Source organism: Sciurus vulgaris (genome assembly GCF_902686455.1).
Source record: "Sciurus vulgaris genome assembly, chromosome: 10".
NCBI classification, from domain to species: Eukaryota; Metazoa; Chordata; class Mammalia; order Rodentia; family Sciuridae; genus Sciurus; species Sciurus vulgaris.
In genome coordinates, this window is record NC_136470.1 from 70,343,283 (window position 1) to 70,361,027 (window position 17,745).

At 34.6% G+C, this 17,745-nt stretch overlaps 1 protein-coding gene across 3 annotated transcripts in view; it reads right to left on the bottom strand.

The window, feature by feature from the left end:
- The window catches only part of GSK3B (glycogen synthase kinase 3 beta), a 209,558-nt gene extending 192,097 nt beyond the window's left edge, over positions 1 to 17,461 (bottom strand). Inside the window, exons 1-2 of one of the 3 annotated variants that reach the window (XM_079155326.1) lie at positions 17,223 to 17,461; positions 9,556 to 9,719 (exon numbers count right to left, since the gene is read on the bottom strand). In XM_079155326.1, the coding sequence (XP_079011452.1) occupies positions 9,556 to 9,565 (10 nt within the window). In that variant the 5' untranslated portion in view covers positions 9,566 to 9,719; positions 17,223 to 17,461. The remainder of the gene's footprint in view (positions 1 to 9,555; positions 9,720 to 17,222) is intronic. The other 2 variants (XM_079155324.1, XM_079155325.1) reach the window with 2 other exon arrangements.
- Positions 17,462 to 17,745: the final 284 nt, after the last annotated feature.

Here is a 17,745-nt window from a genome sequence, read left to right on the forward strand (position 1 = left end):
TTTTTTTAATTTTAGGGCACTTATTGTGAGAAAGAGAAAATCTGGTGGTCTATTTTTAAGATAAAAGTATTCAGCCTTAATTGGATCCCATTGTAGCCATTTTAATTATAAACCTTTCCTTTTGCTGCCCCCAATTTAAAAATTACCCAATCATGTACATCATACCCCTGAGTCCTCCAATCAGGGCAAAGGGCAGTACTACCTTAGTTATTTACCTGCAGACTGTGCACCGAGAAGTGCTTGCTAGCCAGGTTCCATTAGTATGCCCTTCTGTCAGAAGTATACCCACTTCCAAGCACATGTGTGATTTCTTGTGGCACCTTATTATTTCTAACAATTCTGGAAACCAACATGGGGCCCAATAAGTCCCCCAGGTGTCAGAGGGACACCCCCCTCCCCAAAGGAGTTGTGTCCTTTGCTTCCTGCTGCCCTGCTGTGGTAACCTTAGTGGGGGCGGGGGAGTGGGGTAGGGACCAAGACAACTGCCATCCCTGAGGCTAGTAAGGAAGGACCCAAAATCTGGAGTAGATCAAAAAGTGTAATCCACACAGGGAAAGGGGCCATGCAAGTACTGCAACAACCAAATAATTCTGTGCACAGACCACAGTAGGAAAATTAATTCTCAAGCTTAAGAGAGAAGTACTTCTTTGGTTGCTCAGGCTATCCCAGTGTTATAGGAAAATGATGATGATGCAAGAAATCCTGAGTGAGAATGAGCACATGTGGACGGGGTATGCAAGAAATTCCCAACAAGAGTATTAAGCAGGGGTGGGGGGGTGTTGAGAACAGAAGGTAGGAAACTCAGTTACAGGAACCTACCAAGAGTAGAAAAAATTTAAGCCTAGGGAAAAGGAAGATAAACAAGATTCCATACATACGAGTCTTCTTTTACTTAAGAACTTCTTCCTGAGGACTTGTGGACTTCCACATTCTTTAATATTTTGTTCTAATTAGTCGTGCCTAACTAGAGTTTCTAGCTCTCTGTTTTTCTTTCTACTGCCTGGCCAATTAATTATTCAAGGGTTAACTCTTAAATATATTAGAAAAGGAAGGAAATCCTCTCCTTTGAAGAGTTCTAAGCAAGAAAAATAAATGATGGAAATAAATCTGCCCAAGGAGGGTAAGTGGCCACTTGAACCTTTGATTTCAGCATCCACCTGGCTGACAGACTCTATTCCTAATGTTCCAAACTGCACACAGGCCCTTTCCTTGTCTGGGTCATACTGTAAAAATCTGTGACAAGCTCTATTTTAATTTCTGAAGGATCAATTTACAGTGGTAGAGTGAAGATGTCTTTGAAATTACTAACCTACACATTCTTCTAGGTAGCCACCCAATCAAGAAAAGATTAATTTCTATAAAATGTTTAAAGTACAATGCTCATTGCTTTTAAGGATTTTTCTTTGGCAGGAATAACTGATTTAGTGTTAACTAGACTTGTCTGATACCTTGATTTTAATGCATAACCTAAGTTAAAAATGGGTAAATCAGATTTAACATAAGTGAGATAAACATTTATGAAGATGTTAGAGGAGATGTCTGATTAATTTACAAAGTGAAAATATTAAAACATCAACCACTAAGTTTAAATTTAAGTGTTCCTGACTTCCTAAATTCTATAAAGCAACATATATTTGGGTCTATTAAATATGTTTTGACAAGTTGATAAATGGAAAATTGGTTTTAGGGTTGTTTTGTTTCTCCACCTAAACTAAAAGCAAGGTTACTAAGAGTAAACTTTTAATAGATATAATTCTATATATAAGGAATAGAAAAAGTTTAAGCTTTGTTTTGATTAAAGTAAAAAGAATATTCATCTTATTAAAAAGGAGTAATTTGCCTAAATTCAGAAACTATAAATTTGTCTAATTTCAGAATGTAAACTCAAAAGTCAACCACTAGAAGAAGGGAGATATAAAAAGTTATAGGTATGAAAATGGATGTTTCTGGATGAGAAAGTTTTTTGTATGATAAAGTAATATTTTTGTGCTAAAGTCCAAAAGGAAAGAGAGGACAAAACTAAAGACACAAACAATTTGTAGAATGTCCAAGTAAGTTGCAGAAGGTACATAAAATGTTCTCCAAATCATGCAATTATAAGCCAACCTTTTCTATTAGTAAACTACCTTCAAAACCACATTTGACTATAAACTGACATATTACAATCAATCTGGCCTCTATGCCAGATTGTAAAGTTTTACATTTTTGGCTTAATTTTATCATGCATCATTTTTAAGTAACAAGGAAGAACAGAGAAGATCTTCACATGCAAGAGTAATGCAAGCAACAACAAAAAGTACTAAGACCACTGACCATCAGAAATAATAAGAATGGAGGCAGGTGAAGTATAACACTTCTGTTTTTTTCCTTAAATCAAGACCTGATGTGTTAATTGGGCTTCATTTTTGCACGATCATTCATGTACCCTTAGGAGAGTAAAGTAGGTAAGCTCTCCAGCCTATATTACCTTGGTTGGAATGTAGGCTCTGCCACCTGTTGGTATGAAACCTTGGCGAGGGTTATCTAACCTTTCTACGGCCCTGGTTCCTCAGTTAAAAGATAACAAATCCAGCTCAAAACTCACTCTGCAATATGGATTTTAACTGTACTTCTTTTTTTTTTCCTTAGTTAAAACCAAATTTAATTCTTGTTTTAAAAGGAGCTTCATCCATCTAGCCACTGTTAAATAACCTGATCAATTTTAAGAGAAAGTTATATGTTGTTAAAACTTTTATTGTAAAAGAAGAAAACAATTTAATCTTTATGTGTATATGACAACTATAGTCTGCTTAGTAACATGAAAAAAAATAAATAAGCTCCTAAAGGCTTACCCTAAAAAAACCTTAATTCATCAAATTTCACACAATTTTCCTATTTCCTTTCCAAGGTTATACAGCGTAGCAATTAAGGTGACAGGTTCAACATACGGTTATGAATCTTGCTCTGTGTGAGGGCTCAATAAGCCTCAGTTTCCTCACTTATAAATTACATTTGCCTTAAAAAATTGTGGTAAAGATTAAAGAAGAATTATATTGCTTAGGATAGTGCAATGATAAAATAAGTACAAAAAAGAAGTCTGGAGTGTCTGAATTTGATATCTGAACTTACTCCCTACTAGCTAGAAAAGTGAATAAATCAACTAAAATGTGTTTATCTCAGTTTCTTCATCCATTAAATGGGATAATATTGTCAAATAAATCAATATGAAAGTTAAATGAAATGACAATGCTTGGCACACAGTAAACACTCAAAGAGTAGCTAAATCTTAACCTCTAGCCACCTTCAGTGGCATCTAAGGAAACTCAATACCCAACATAACTACAAACTTTTTTCTAGTTTCTTTCCTGCCCTCATTCTATGGTCCACAATAGTATTTTTCATCTCTTCCCTACACTTTAGAAAATGCACAGATTTTCTTGGCTATATGTGATACATCATGAACAACAAAAAAATACACTGTATTTTTAAAAATTAGACATAAGATAAACTACATTTTAAATAATATCTACTCCTAAATAAAGCTGAAAGTGAACAAGGTATACATACAATTTATATTGATAACATATTCAAAGCAATAAAGTCAGTCAGTCTCCCGCCTCTAGAGATTTTTCTTTCCTAAGGACCCAGGAACTGGCGCACTTGCTCCCACCTTATAAGTCATGACAAACATACCCTCCCTTCATTTCTTACTTCGCTCTCATTCTCCAATGTAGAATAGAAATGTAAAATTAGAATATTTTCTCTATCCTCTCAAAGTACACAACCAGTTTTTAAATTTTCTAGAAACTGATAGGAAATATATTTAGATAGATTGTTGATTTCTTAAGGTCTCAAAAGTTATTCCTAATGTTCAATTGAATTTAAACAGAACTACATCTAGTTCTTTAGTAACTCCTCTTGGTTCAAGAAGGACACAGCAAGTATTTTCTACTTACACAGAAAACAAATCTCTTCCTTGTTTAAGAATTATACCTTTGGCCAGCCAAACATCTCAAACGTACAAAATTAGTCACAGAAGCAGGATACCACAATATCAGTAGAAACCAATTTATTTCTCAAAACCAAATATGGACAGTCATATTTTACAGCTATTTTTAAAATTACATTATTCAGGAATATAACCAATACTGTTTATTAATATCTCACCCTGAGAAAGCTCTAGAATTGATGCATTAATGTGCACTAGCATATCCAAGAAATATAAAAGACCCAAAAAGAGGTCCTATAGAGTTTTCATAACTTCTCAATACTACAGTCACACACCTTAGTATATCCATGAAAAAAGGGATTATTCATATTTAAATACTGTCTGCTTACTATTTTATCTCTATTCTTATACAAAATAAACTACTTGGTGAAAAGCAATCTGTCAGGTCTCTAAATCTCTAAATCTCTCTTCTAGCCTCACCCACTCCAAATAAAACTCTGGAAGGCTTGAGTTTTTGTAGTAGGTGCACATTTGTAATATTTCAAAGGAACTAGGCTTACCAACCAGTGCACTTCAGTTCTTTCATTCATTTGCTCCATCCTGAGTTCAGAGTCACTCAGCACTCAGCACATAGTTAAAGAAGGGTCTATATATCTGTGTCTCTTTCCCTTCCCTACTACTATTTCTTTAAATTTAAGCAAAAACCACATTTGACTTTATAAGCTAATTTCTCTTATCAAAACTTAAATGTTCCTAGAAACATCAGTGACAGTTTGGTGACTAGGTAATTCCTCATCATACCACTACTACCCATAGCACCAAAGCAAACCACCTACAACTCATATATGTATTAAGCAATCCAACACAGAAAGCATTATGCTCCACGTTGTAGAAATGTAAAGGTGAATAAAATACTTTAATGCGCGTCGGAATTTGTGATCTCCCAGAGAGAAATAAGTTAACTAGAATGTAAGGCAGACTATAAGAAGGGTCATAGAGAGTGCTACAGTAGTAATGTGCAAGTGAACTTCATGCCTCATGGTACGGCATGGATGACTATATGGCTGGGGTAGTTTTGAGACTCTGAAAGCTGACTACATGTTTGAAAGATCAAGTAAAAGAACAGATGACAACAGGCAGGCATGGTGCCGTGCTCCTGTAATCCCAGAGACTCCAGAGGCTGAGGCAGGAGGATCAAGAGTCCAAAGCCAGCCTCAGCAACTTAGGCCCTAAGCAAGACCCTGTTTCTAATAATACATAAAAAAGGGCTGGGGATGTGGCTCAGTGGTTAAGTGCCCTGGGTTCAATCCCTAGTACCAAAAAAAAAAAAAAAGAAAAAAGAAAAACCATTTGTACCAATAAAATTTCATTGGGGCTAGGGCAATTATGTTAATGACAGTTTCTAACTTTAAAGCTGTGCCAAAAATATGGAGAAAAATCATTATCCCCTATAACAGGCAGTTTTCTGAAGAACATAAGTCTTTCAATCTTTTTTAATGACATAAAGTTCCAAAATAAACTGAAACATGACTAAAAACAAAGAAATGATGCAAATCAATTAAGTGTTTTTAATCCACACACATCTTTTCATTACTTGAAAATAACACAATAACTGATCAAACAGGTTGAAAACAATAATATAATTCCTGAACAAAATGCTAAACCTGTACTGTACAATACAATAAACACTAGCAACATGTGGCTACTGAGCACTTAAACTGTATTACTCCAAATCAGTATGTTAAGGGTGAAGTATTAGTTTATGAAGATTTAGTAACCAAAATAAATAAATAAATAAATAAATAAAAGAATAATTATTATACTGATTACATGTTGAAATATTTTGGATATAAAGGGTTAAAGTATATTTCACCTGTGTCTTTATTTTTTTTATATGACACAGAAAACTTAAAACTGCATGTGACTCATATTTGAAGCTTACATAATCCTAAATAGCTCTGGTCTAATCAATTCCTTGATATCAGTATTTCTCAGATTTCTTTACTTGCTTCATGCTGTTGCTTCATGTTAGAATGGTAATCAGTAGATGATAACAATATAAAATAACCTCCAAACATTTCTCAATGTCTAGAAACTGAAAAGGTGAAAACACCTGCCAAAAAAATATGCAAACTTTCTAACTATACTTTTGGAGCAAATATGGAAAAAACAATGAATTAACAACTTTTCCACATACATTTACCAAACAGTATTTTGAGCACATATGGTTGATGTCATGAGAGTATGTTAAATAAGAACTATTCAAAGATGCAGGATACAAAGATATAGGATCTGCAAAACAGGAAAGTCAATCTGAAGAGGAATGAAAGAAGTCAGAGGATGACAGCTGTTGAACAAGTTTGGATACCAGCAGCAGAAGGAGGACTCTAAGAAAAAGATTATCCAAAGAAAAGGGGAAGGGGAAGTGAGTAGCCATCCAGGTACATTTGTGGGGGGGAAAAAATTGACAGCATGTCACTACAAACATACAAGAAAAAGAAAATGCCAACAGAAAAGTCCAAAAAATTTGAAAACAAAGGAAATGTGATCATCGCTTTGGAAAGGACTTCATTGTTCTTTAACATGTTAAAAATAGAATTACCATATGACCCAGCAATTCCACTCCTAGGTACACACTCAGAAAATCTGAAAATATATGTCTATGCCAAAACTTGTTCATAAATGTTCACAGCAGCAAATATGTATTCTAGCCAAGAAGCAGAAAAAATTCTAATGCCTATCAACTGATGAATGGATAAATTATGGTATTTCAAAAAAAATTATTATTCAGCAATAAAAAGAATCTAAGTTTCTAAGTCTGGCTTTGAACTCTCAATCCTCCTGCCTCAGCCTCCTGAGCCTCGACAATCACAGATGTACACCACCACACCCAGCTTAAAACGTGTATCTTAAGAGGAAATTTTACAGTATGGAAATTCTCTCAAAAAAGCTAGTTTGAAAAGGAAAAGTGATCACTGGTTTCTCCTAAGACTATTTACTGTTCAGTGTCTAAGTAATAAAAATAACTTATGTAATAGTTTAACTAAAATAATGGCTAGTTATATTAGCATAATAGCAAAGGAGAGATGGAGATGGCAATAAATGATATCTACCATAATTAGAAGACGAAAAATAATATCTTCTTAACATTAATTTTAAGAAGTAGATTTAAAACATGTTAATTAAAAGTGGAAAAAACTGTCATAGTGAAGATTGCATATGACTGGGGATAGGTGATTAGTTTTCATTATAAGCCTTTCTGTACTATTTGATTTCTTTAAATCACATTAATATATTACTTTATAAAAATAATAAACTTCTTTAGCTGGGCACACTGGCACATACCTACAATGCCCATGGAGACTGAGGCCCCAAGCAACTTACCAAGACCCTGATTCAAAATAAAATATTTAAAAAAGGGCTCAGGATGTGACTTAGTAGTTAAGTGCCTCTGGGTTTAATCCCTGGTACCAAAACTAATAATATTTTTTTTTTTAAAAAGGGGGTGCTAGGGATGTAGTTCAGTGATAGAACACTTTCCTAGCATGTGCAAGGCCCTGGTTTCATTACCAGTATTATAAAAATTATTATTATTATTATTATTATTATTATTTTAGAAGACTGCAGAATGCTTGATTTAGGAGAACGAAACCATGCGCTCTTAAAGAGGTAAAAGGCACAGGCTTCACTGACACTGATGCACTCTGCGCCTCTGATCTCTCAAGAGAACAGGTTTTCTCATCTAAGATGTTAGAAAAATGGAAAGTCAAAGGAAAAAATTAATTATCCTTTGCCTTTTTCTCTACCATGAAATAAACATCTATTTCTGGAAAAAAGAAACACAGACAATACCTACTCAGCAATATAATTTCTTAAATGAACTTACAGTAGGAAATATTTTTTAAAGTATTTTTGGGTGTAGATGGACACAATACCTTTATTTTATTTACTTATTATGTAGTGCTAAGTATCCTACCCCAGGACCTCACACATGCTAGGCAACTGCACTATCACTGAGCTACAACCCCAGCCCCAGTAGGAAATATTTTAAATATGATACTAAGCATTCACTGCTTAAAATTATTAGCATCTTACCTCTAACTGCCAAGATAGGACGGAGCTCTCTCATCTTTGCACTTATTCCCCATCTAACTCACAGTCAGAAAAATAAAGGTTTATTAATCTAGGATGACAAATAGCAATTTTCTAGAGTAATTGATATAACTTTTGTTTTAATTCTAACACTCTGGTCAATTTAGGTACATATGCACAAAAAGGAAGCCACTGTAAAAATCACTTATCTGAAAAGATACAGAATACCGGTGGGCATGGTGGCACACACCTACAATCCCAGCAGCTCAGGAAGCTGAGGCAGGAGGATTAGGAGTTTAAAGCCAGCCTCAGCAAAAGCGAGGTGCTAAGCAACTCAGTGAGACCCTGTCTCTAAACAAAACACAAAACAGGGCTGGGAATGTGGCTCAGTGGCAGAGTGTCCCTAAGTTCAATCCTTGGTACCAAAAATTTAAAAACCAAGATACTCAATACTTATGGAAGGATATTTAAGAAATTGTAATGTCATCCATCTCTAGGAAAGGGAACTGGTAATTACAGAGCAGGAACAGGAAAATTTCACTGAAGAGAACCATTTTTAAAATTGTTTTAAAGCAAAATACATAAATAAGTATGAAAATGTCTAGGACACAGTACCCAATTGATATTATTGATATTATTGTTATTGTTATCATGTTATGTAGACATGACACACCTTGCTTTTATATATACATATAATTATATAACATTGTTGAAACTCCACTAACTCAAAATTTAAATAACATATAGAGGGTGAAAGAAAGCTCTGAAATACCAAGAGACCAACAAATGTACCTACTATAATTCTGTCATCTTGATTCCAGGCCTAACTCCACACTCTAATTTTTCAGGTACTGCTTCCACAAACTCAGAAGTCTAGCATTAGCAATTTATTTGATGCATGTCACAAAGAAAGTGGTTTGGTTTGGGGTTTTTTTTTGTAGTGCTGGGGATTGAACCCAGGGCCTTATGCATTTGAGGTAAGCATTCTACTAAGCTATATCCCCAGTCCAAGAAAGTGGTTTAACTAATTAAAAAGAATTAACTGAGTTCATAGAATAAGGAAAAGTAGAGGATGTCACATTAAAGTTGGGTTAATCTTCCTTGTTAAGAAATCTAAAACTCCTAACCTTTTTAATTATATCAACCAAGTAAGCCCCTAAAAATTTCTCAGACGTACAAAAGAAAAGTACTTCACCATGATCATCCTTTTTCTTCAGTGAAAAAATTAACATACCCACCTTTTCAAATCTCATTACTCAAAGTCAGAAATGTATCTGGCAAATGTACTATCTAAAAAGCTATTCAAAATTTATAAGAAAGCTTAAAAAACTCCATGCAATGACTAAGCATTCAACAAACAGAAGGTACAGGCAGGTGAAAATCTGAAGTGTAATTCCATACATACACCAAAGAGAAAAAAAATAAGAAAATAAGCTTTAAGACAGATATTCTGTTGCTGAGTATTAAATGCAGATGGACAACAGAAGGAAGAGTTGGAAACATACCCTTGGCTACCATACTAAAGACTTTAGTACCTTTGTCCATATCACTGAAATCCAACTAGAGGTTGGTCAATCAGACAGAGATGACCCAGTTCTCTTCCTCATCACTTCAGTGACCAACAAATTAGAGGATGTTTGATGTGAGAAGTTACTGCAGAAACCCAGCTCTCCAGAAGAGACTTTCCTGCCTCCTGCCCCTTTAAAAGAGAGTTCAATTAGTATAATTTAACCTTCTCTAGGTGAACATTTTGAACAATTATCAGAGTGATTTCTCCTGGAGCTACTTGAGCCTACACTAAATAATCCCAATGTGCACATTTTCTTGAATCTCCTGTCTAATCTTCTTAGTAACGCTTAACATTAGTATCCATCCATTCCCTTCTAATGTGTGGTTTTAAGAAACCAGACAATTAAATGAATTAGAATTGTGTTCAACAATGATAAAGAACTGTTTAAAAAAAAAGCCTTGAAGACCCTACCCATGAGCAAAGGGTACATTCTATTTGCTGGCAGACACAAGCTGCTCAGGAGAGTTTTTAGTTTACTTTTGGATTGTTAACTATCAACCAATTCCAAAAAGGTCAGGCTCCAAATAACCTAATTTCATAGTGATATATAACTGATATTCTTGGGGCAGAGGATATGGGAGGAGCTCCAATTTTCTGACACTAGCAAATGCCCAATATATAATTGAGTAATTGGTTGAATATGCAATCAAAAAAATTTCATTTAAGTTTGGCATCAAATTTTAAAAGGGAGAGGTAAAGACAATTATCATAAACCACAGGAAGAGAGACAAAGAGAAAAAATAATCCTTCGTAATGACTAACCTGGTGAAACACACTCTAATGTTACCTGAGGTTATAAATATATAAGAATTTATTTATGATCTGTCAGTACTGATCAAAAAAAAAAAAAAAAACCAGTGTTCTGACTAGACATTAAACAACAACAACACAAAAATCACATATTATTTTTCTTCTCTGCAGGTATAAGCCCTAATACTTTCATTTTTAATGTCTATCTTAAGTTTCCTCTGATATTTTCAAAGCACTGATTTTTTCAGTATACCTATGTATGAATGGATAAATACCATATTTGCTAACAGGCATGACTGGAAATATTTCAAAGCAGTAATAATGATGAAAGCTTATAGTTATTTCTAAATTATCATTGAAAGACTATCCGAAAAGCAAAAAGCACTTTAACTTATCTATGGAATCCAAGTTTAAGATAACAGCAATCCATTCTCTATCACATATACAAAAACAAGACCTCAGGCTTAGTAATCAGAATGCCTGAGTTTAAATCCTGGGTGAGCAACTTTCTGGCCAAGTAATCTTTGACTAGTTGCTTTATCTCTCTTAAATTTTATTTACCTCATCTATAAAGCAGGGATAATATTAGCTACTGTATAGAACTGCCATATAATTAATGAGGTTTTGCATATAAAGAGTTTGGCAGAGTATTAGTACTTAGTGAATACTCAACAGATATACTATATTAATCATACCATTGTTCTTGGCTACTTTTATTAAAACAACCTATTTATTTTTAACTTCCTAAGCCAAGGATTGTGCCATGACACAGTGGTAATGGAAAAAACAGAACACTAATATTACTGTTCTATATCAATGTTTCTAATATTTGTGCCTGCCTACCTACTAACTTTCCGGCTTTAGAACATGCCTACTCAATCCTAGGCCAATAAATTCATTTAAATTATACAATCATATAAAATATAAGATTTTAGAAAAATTCCCCTTCCTCAACAATGTTTACTTTTTATATTACTATATTAATTTGAAATGACAATCAAGCACTAACAACTCCAGACCAATTTATACGGGAACATAATAAGAGTTCAGTTTTGTACTACTATTGACCATGGTACCCTGAAAACAAAAGGAAAAACTGGTTTGGCAAAATTAGCTTCAAAAAAAAAAAAAAAAAAAAAAAATCATCAAAATCCTAAGGAAACTATTGAATACAAAAACATAAGATTCAACCACTTACAAAATTAAAATCTGCCGACCTCCAAAATATAAGGTGAGAAGGGAAATTGTAAACTGGGAGCCCAAATCTACAAAGTTGTATCTTTGCATCTTATACCAGACCAAGTATATTACAGACCCAAGTAGATACTGGAATAAATTACTAAATGTCCAGTATGTGCTGAGTAGTATTCTTTTAAAAACTAGAATAAAAATTCTTCATACTAGAATGGATGAAATCTTCCTTTACTTATAAGTTTAATGGTAGGAAACTTTTCAGAAAACAATTATTCTTTAATTCCACTATCAGTTTTTCCTTGCTGTTGTATTCACATGTTTTTATATAAACATATATTTCTACATCACATTCAACAAATTTCAAAGGCAATTTGTCTATAACTGAAGAAGAGTGAGTGATATAATCAAAGGTGGGAACAAAGACTGTAACCTCTACTTCAACACCTATGAACCAGAAAATTTTTGAAATTACACAAAATTCCCTTTCTATCACTACCACCACAACCAGTTCAAGAAAATCAGCTAGAAAATGATGCTAAATTTCACAAACAAAATCATACCCTGTGGTAATTATATTCTTGGTAGAACATCATCCAGGGAAACAGGGTAGCTGTGTTAGTACCAACACACATTCATGTCACACTTATGTGTTCTGCCCCTATATTCTTCATTTTAGGGTGAAATATCAAAAGAGGTACCACAGTCTCACATCCTGTCCATCCCTATTCCTCTCTCATAACCCCCTGAAGTCTTATTTAAAAGCTTATTGCCGGGTGCAGTGGAGTATGCCTGTAATCCCAGCAGCTCAAGAGGCTGAGACAGAAAGATTACAAGTTCAAGGCCAGCCTCAGCAATTTAGTGAGGTTCTAAACAACTTAGGGAGAGCCCATTTCAAAATAAAAAAATAAACAAAGCTCTGGGGATATAGCTTGATGGTTAAGCACCCTTGGGTTCACTTCCCAGTACCAATAAGTAAATTAATAATAAACAGACAGACATTGTGTCCAGGATCAGTACCTTTATATTTCTCAGCCTTCTCTGCATAAAGCTCATGAAAAATACAGCACACCCAGTCTCAAAATCTGCGGCTGGTACTTAAAAAAACTCTGGCTTTTCCAGTCTTCTGTTTATCCAAAACAGCAATTCACAACTACAACTCAAGTCCAATATGGGGAACAGAGAGAGCAGGGTGCCAAGTACAGTGTGACTTGCCAGTAAAATGAGAAGATGTCGCCCCATTTTCTAAATGCAGTTCCTAATCAGCCATAAATTGGTTTTTGAATCTCTGGGTTATTTTTAAGTTTCTTCCTAGTACCTGTGCCTTAACTATTATCTCACAATTAGCAAGCATTCTATGGATGCACGCAACAAAAGTGCATGTAATTCTTATATGATCATCTTGTGTTTTTAAAACTCAAGATAAGTCTAGTTGGGAAAGGAATGAAAATAAGTTTCTGGTTTTCAGTCTGACATATGAGCAATCTTTTGTACATTAACATAAGAAAACCAAGAAATTGGCTAATTTCTAATAACCAAATTATTAGATATCATAAATTTAATCTAGGAATAGAGAGACACTATGTTTCTACCCCCCTTGGGTTTTAATCACCATATAACTTAATACTGCAGAATAATATGTAATTACCCATTAATTATTCTCTTTGCTAATAAAAAAATTATCTTAGAAAAGGTTATTTATAAGGAAACAAGTAACACTCATTGCCCTATTTTTCCTCTTTCCAAATCTTAAATTTAAGCATCAAACCTAGGCAATTAGCTAATTTTCTCCAACAGTATACTAAAAGCATTTATTGCTGGACACTGGCGTATGCCTATAATCCCAGCTACTGAGAAGGCTGAGGCAGGAGGATGACAAGTTCAAGTCCAGCATGAGCAACTTAGAGAGGCCATGTCTCAAAATAAAAAGAGCTAGGGATGTAGCTCAGTGAGTGGTAGATCACCTCTGGGTTTAACCCCAGTACCACAAAATATTTTTTTAAAAAGTTTTGAATTGGGCACTGTAGCTCAAGACTATAATCCCAGAGACTTGGGAGGTTGAAGCAGGAGGACCAGGCCAGTCTCAGCAATCTAGTAAGACCCTCAGCAACTTAGGGAAAGCCTGTCTCAATATAAAAAGGACTGGGAATGTAGCTCAGTAGTAAAGTACCCCTGGGTTCAGTTCCCAGTGGAGGTGAGGAGGAGTATTACTAATAGTTTAAAATTGCATGGTCAGTCCTAATACTTTCTCTATTTTGGGTAAAATGTCATGTGATTCTAAAGAAGAAACTGTATAGATAGATATGTGCTATTTAATAACACATATGCCTGGAGTGAACCAAGAAGAAATCTTGATTTCATCAAAAGGTAAAAAACACTTGTTATAAAATGAACTTAATTTCTGCTGGAGTCTTCACAAAGTGAAGGCTCTTAGTAGTAGCATTATCATTATTTTAAATGCAAAGTTTACCTAAGTCATTATTTCTGAAAAACGAGTTTTAAGCATGTACCAAGGATTACATTAAAGCCTATATAAAATATCTAAAATGTTTATGTCACAGTCTAATCATCAAAGTATTTTCACTGTCCTTAAATAAATTACCATGGGATTATAACTAGGTTTCAAATGTGAGGCTTTTGAATCTATACTATAAATTGTTTTTTTAGAACTTTAATCAAAAGCATTTAAACACAAATCTTTAGTTTACTTTTCCCAAAGATAAACTTGACATTTTTAGGTATAAACTAGAAAGTGTATAATTAATACATTGGAATTTAAATATCATTGCCAGTGACAAGCTGCTGCCTGCTGAATTTCAAGTGAAATTACTGCACACGAAATTCTAAAAAGTGAATTCATCTACCCTCTCTCTCAGCACTTTCTCAATTTTCCCATTACAATTAACAATACAACTCAGCAGTCAAGTCTTCCAGACCAATAACCTCAGAATTTATTTTTAACTCCTGACTCCTTCACAAGTATTCCCCTCAGTCCAATCCAAAGTCCTGCCGGCTTCTTCATTCATACTGTCTCTGAATTTGTTCCTTTCATCCCATTTTCACATTTTAATTTTTACCCTCATGTTTCACAATATTCCCTATTATTTCCCTAAAAGGATTGTAATGTCTCTCCATGCAAATCCATCAACTCAACTGCCCAAATCATCTTCCAGTATCTGTTTAACAATCTACAGTAAATCCAGATCTCTCTTGAAACAACCAAACTTTTATAGGCCCCCTTTCCTCTCCATCAGCTAATCTTCCCATAGTTCTCAAGTTTCATTTTTTCTTATTTTCCTATTTAGGCCCTTTCAACCAGATATACCACCTTGCTTGCTACCTCTCATACAAAACGCACCATCTCTGTGCTGTACATTCCTCCCACCTAGAATAAATACTTCACACTTCTCCGACAGTTCAAGTTACAGCCTTCTTTAACACCTGACTTAAAGCTCACCTCTGCAGAAGTCTTCCTTTCTCACCCCTTTATTCTTTGTCCTTCTGAACACAGTTCAATTTGTATTTTATAATCTTGCAGTTATCATTCTATTGTTTTCACATTTTTCCCTCATATCTTTTCTTTACCATTAAATACGCTTTTGAGGTCAAGTACTATAATTTCTTTTGTAGATCTTTTGAACATGAGTTCCTTTGACTACCAGTACCCTAACAAATGCTTAATAATTCCTATTTCTTCTAAATGTCCCTAAAGGGAAGACTGTCAAAATTCTTTAAACAGTCACAGTCCAAGTTTTTAAATATTGCTGCCCTTATATAAATTTTAAGTTAAACACCTTAACCTACACACTTGAGTCACATATATATGAAGAACTAAGGAGCTATTTTCAAAGAAAACCCTGGAAATAAAATTAAAAGTCCCAAAATTTAACATTATAATCTAGCATTACACATCTCTGAACTAAACATAATAAATGAATTACCTAAAATTGATGTTTGAGTGATTTTTAAACTATAGTACCAAGATGTAAAACATATACACACTCCAGTACCACAGAGACTCTTAAGCAGCTATTATAAGATCTGCTTCATTACAGCTGAAAATTACACCAGAATTTTAAATAATTATTTTCAAATAACTCCATGAAGTGCTTAGAAAGCATGACCCTTCCTTGAAAGATGCAAAATCAGCTTCCCTCTTCACATACTCTGCGTTCTCTACTAGCTAGTCACCAGGAGAAAAAAAAAACAACTTTCAAAAATAACCTCCCATCAGCTACTGGACCATTGTTTTAGTCAAGTTCCAAAAGCCAACATGAATTGAAATCTTGAGTTCAATTAAAAATAATCATTTTATGTTGCCTAAGTATACAATCAACCTCACCTAAGAGCATACACATTTGGGTTTTGTTTTTTAATCTTACTTGGAGGCAACAAAATAACAACTTTCATCTTGCCCCTTTCTCAGAGAATAAGGAAACAATATAGACATGTTTGTCAAATTCTGGAAGTATGTTTAAATAGCTGTCATTAAATACCATACAAACATCTCCACAAATAGATACATTGGAACATCTGATACTTAGTATACCAAACACTTGAAGAACACAGATTTTCAGCACAAATCCAGTCCAAGAGTACAGTCTAGCAACAACCCTAACATAGCCCAAATATCCCTATTATTTCCAGGATCACAGCCTTTTGCAGCAGCTATGATGGAAAGGACTAAATCCATATTCTTAAGAGTTAAATCCACAGTTATAGCTAAATGTGAGGTGAGCTAATCCAACAGTATTTTAAATAGTTCTAAAAAGGAATCCACTGTACTCCTGAACATTTAACAAGTAATGTAGGCAATGGCACCTCAAAATTCAACTTAAATCACAATGAGTCAGTGACAATTATTATTTAACTCAGTTTTGGCATTATGACAATACAAACCTCAATCAAAACTTGGACCTACTTCTAAGTTACCTTTTGATTAAACAAATTATATGGTGGCAGACTGGTAATGTCAAAACAGGAAGGTTAGGAGATAACACACTAAACCACTTATCCAATTGGAAACAATGCACTTACGATGCAAATGCTGCTGGATATTTATCAGCTTCCACCCGCCCCTACTAAAAGGGAGTACTGAATGCTCGCCTTCAAACAGCAATGCCAGTTACTGAGCAAGTTCATCTTCAGATTAAGAACAAATAGTTTGTATATCACTCAGGCAAAGAGGAAATGTTAGGAGGCTGGGACATTTAACGTTATTTAAGTGTACAAAACTATGATAACCCCTGAAATCTGAGCTAAAACATCCTCCCTCATTCCGGAAGACAAACGCTCTGAAAATGTACATAATGGTTTATGGATCAAGTCTTGTCCTCCTCATTATTCAAAAGCATGGACAAGTAAAAACTCCCGTGTTTATTTTAACGTGCAGTCAAGCCACCTAACAAAGCTGACTGCCCAAACCAAGAAAAGTTGAAGACAAGAATTAAGTTCCAAACTAAATCATCCAAATAAAATCACATTCTCTCAATTCAAGGTTAATGAGACCAGGGGAGGAGGTATGGGAGGAGAAAAGAGGGAGCTGTCTCATCTTTTGACTGAAGAAGGGTTTTGCCCTTTGCAATTACTCTGACTGATCTGGAGGTCTAATATTTTAAGATCCTGGTATCTCGAGGTTTCTCATTTTAAGGGTGAGGTGGAGTAGAGGTGTAAAATAAAATCAATACTCACTGCTAACTTTCATGCTGCCAAAAGCTGAAGGCTGCTGCACTGGCTTGCAGCTCTCCGCAAAGGAGGTGGTTCTGGGCCGCCCTGACATGATCTCTCTTCCCGAATCACCTTTTCCTTCCTTCCTCCTTTTCTTCCTTTTGTTTTATGTTAGGGTGTTAGGTTAATGATAAATGCAGCATTAAGTTCTCTCACAAGAAAAAAAAAGAAAAAGAAAAAGACTTCGTTCTCCAGGCTTTTCACTCCTTTTGTATAGCAATTAAGAAAAAACAAACAAAAAAAAAAAAAAAAAAAAAAACGAGCGATGTATTTCTCCTTCAAGACAGATCGGTACGGATATTTAACATATAGATAATCTGGGGCTGAAGGGGGAGGATTACAATTCTTTCACCTCCCTTTCCTGAGAGAGGATAAGGGGTGGGGGGGAAATCCTTTAAAAATATATATCACGTGAAACGGGAGCAAATACTTGATTGAAAATAAGTACTTTGAATATTATATTTTCCTCGGGGATTTTTTTCCGAGT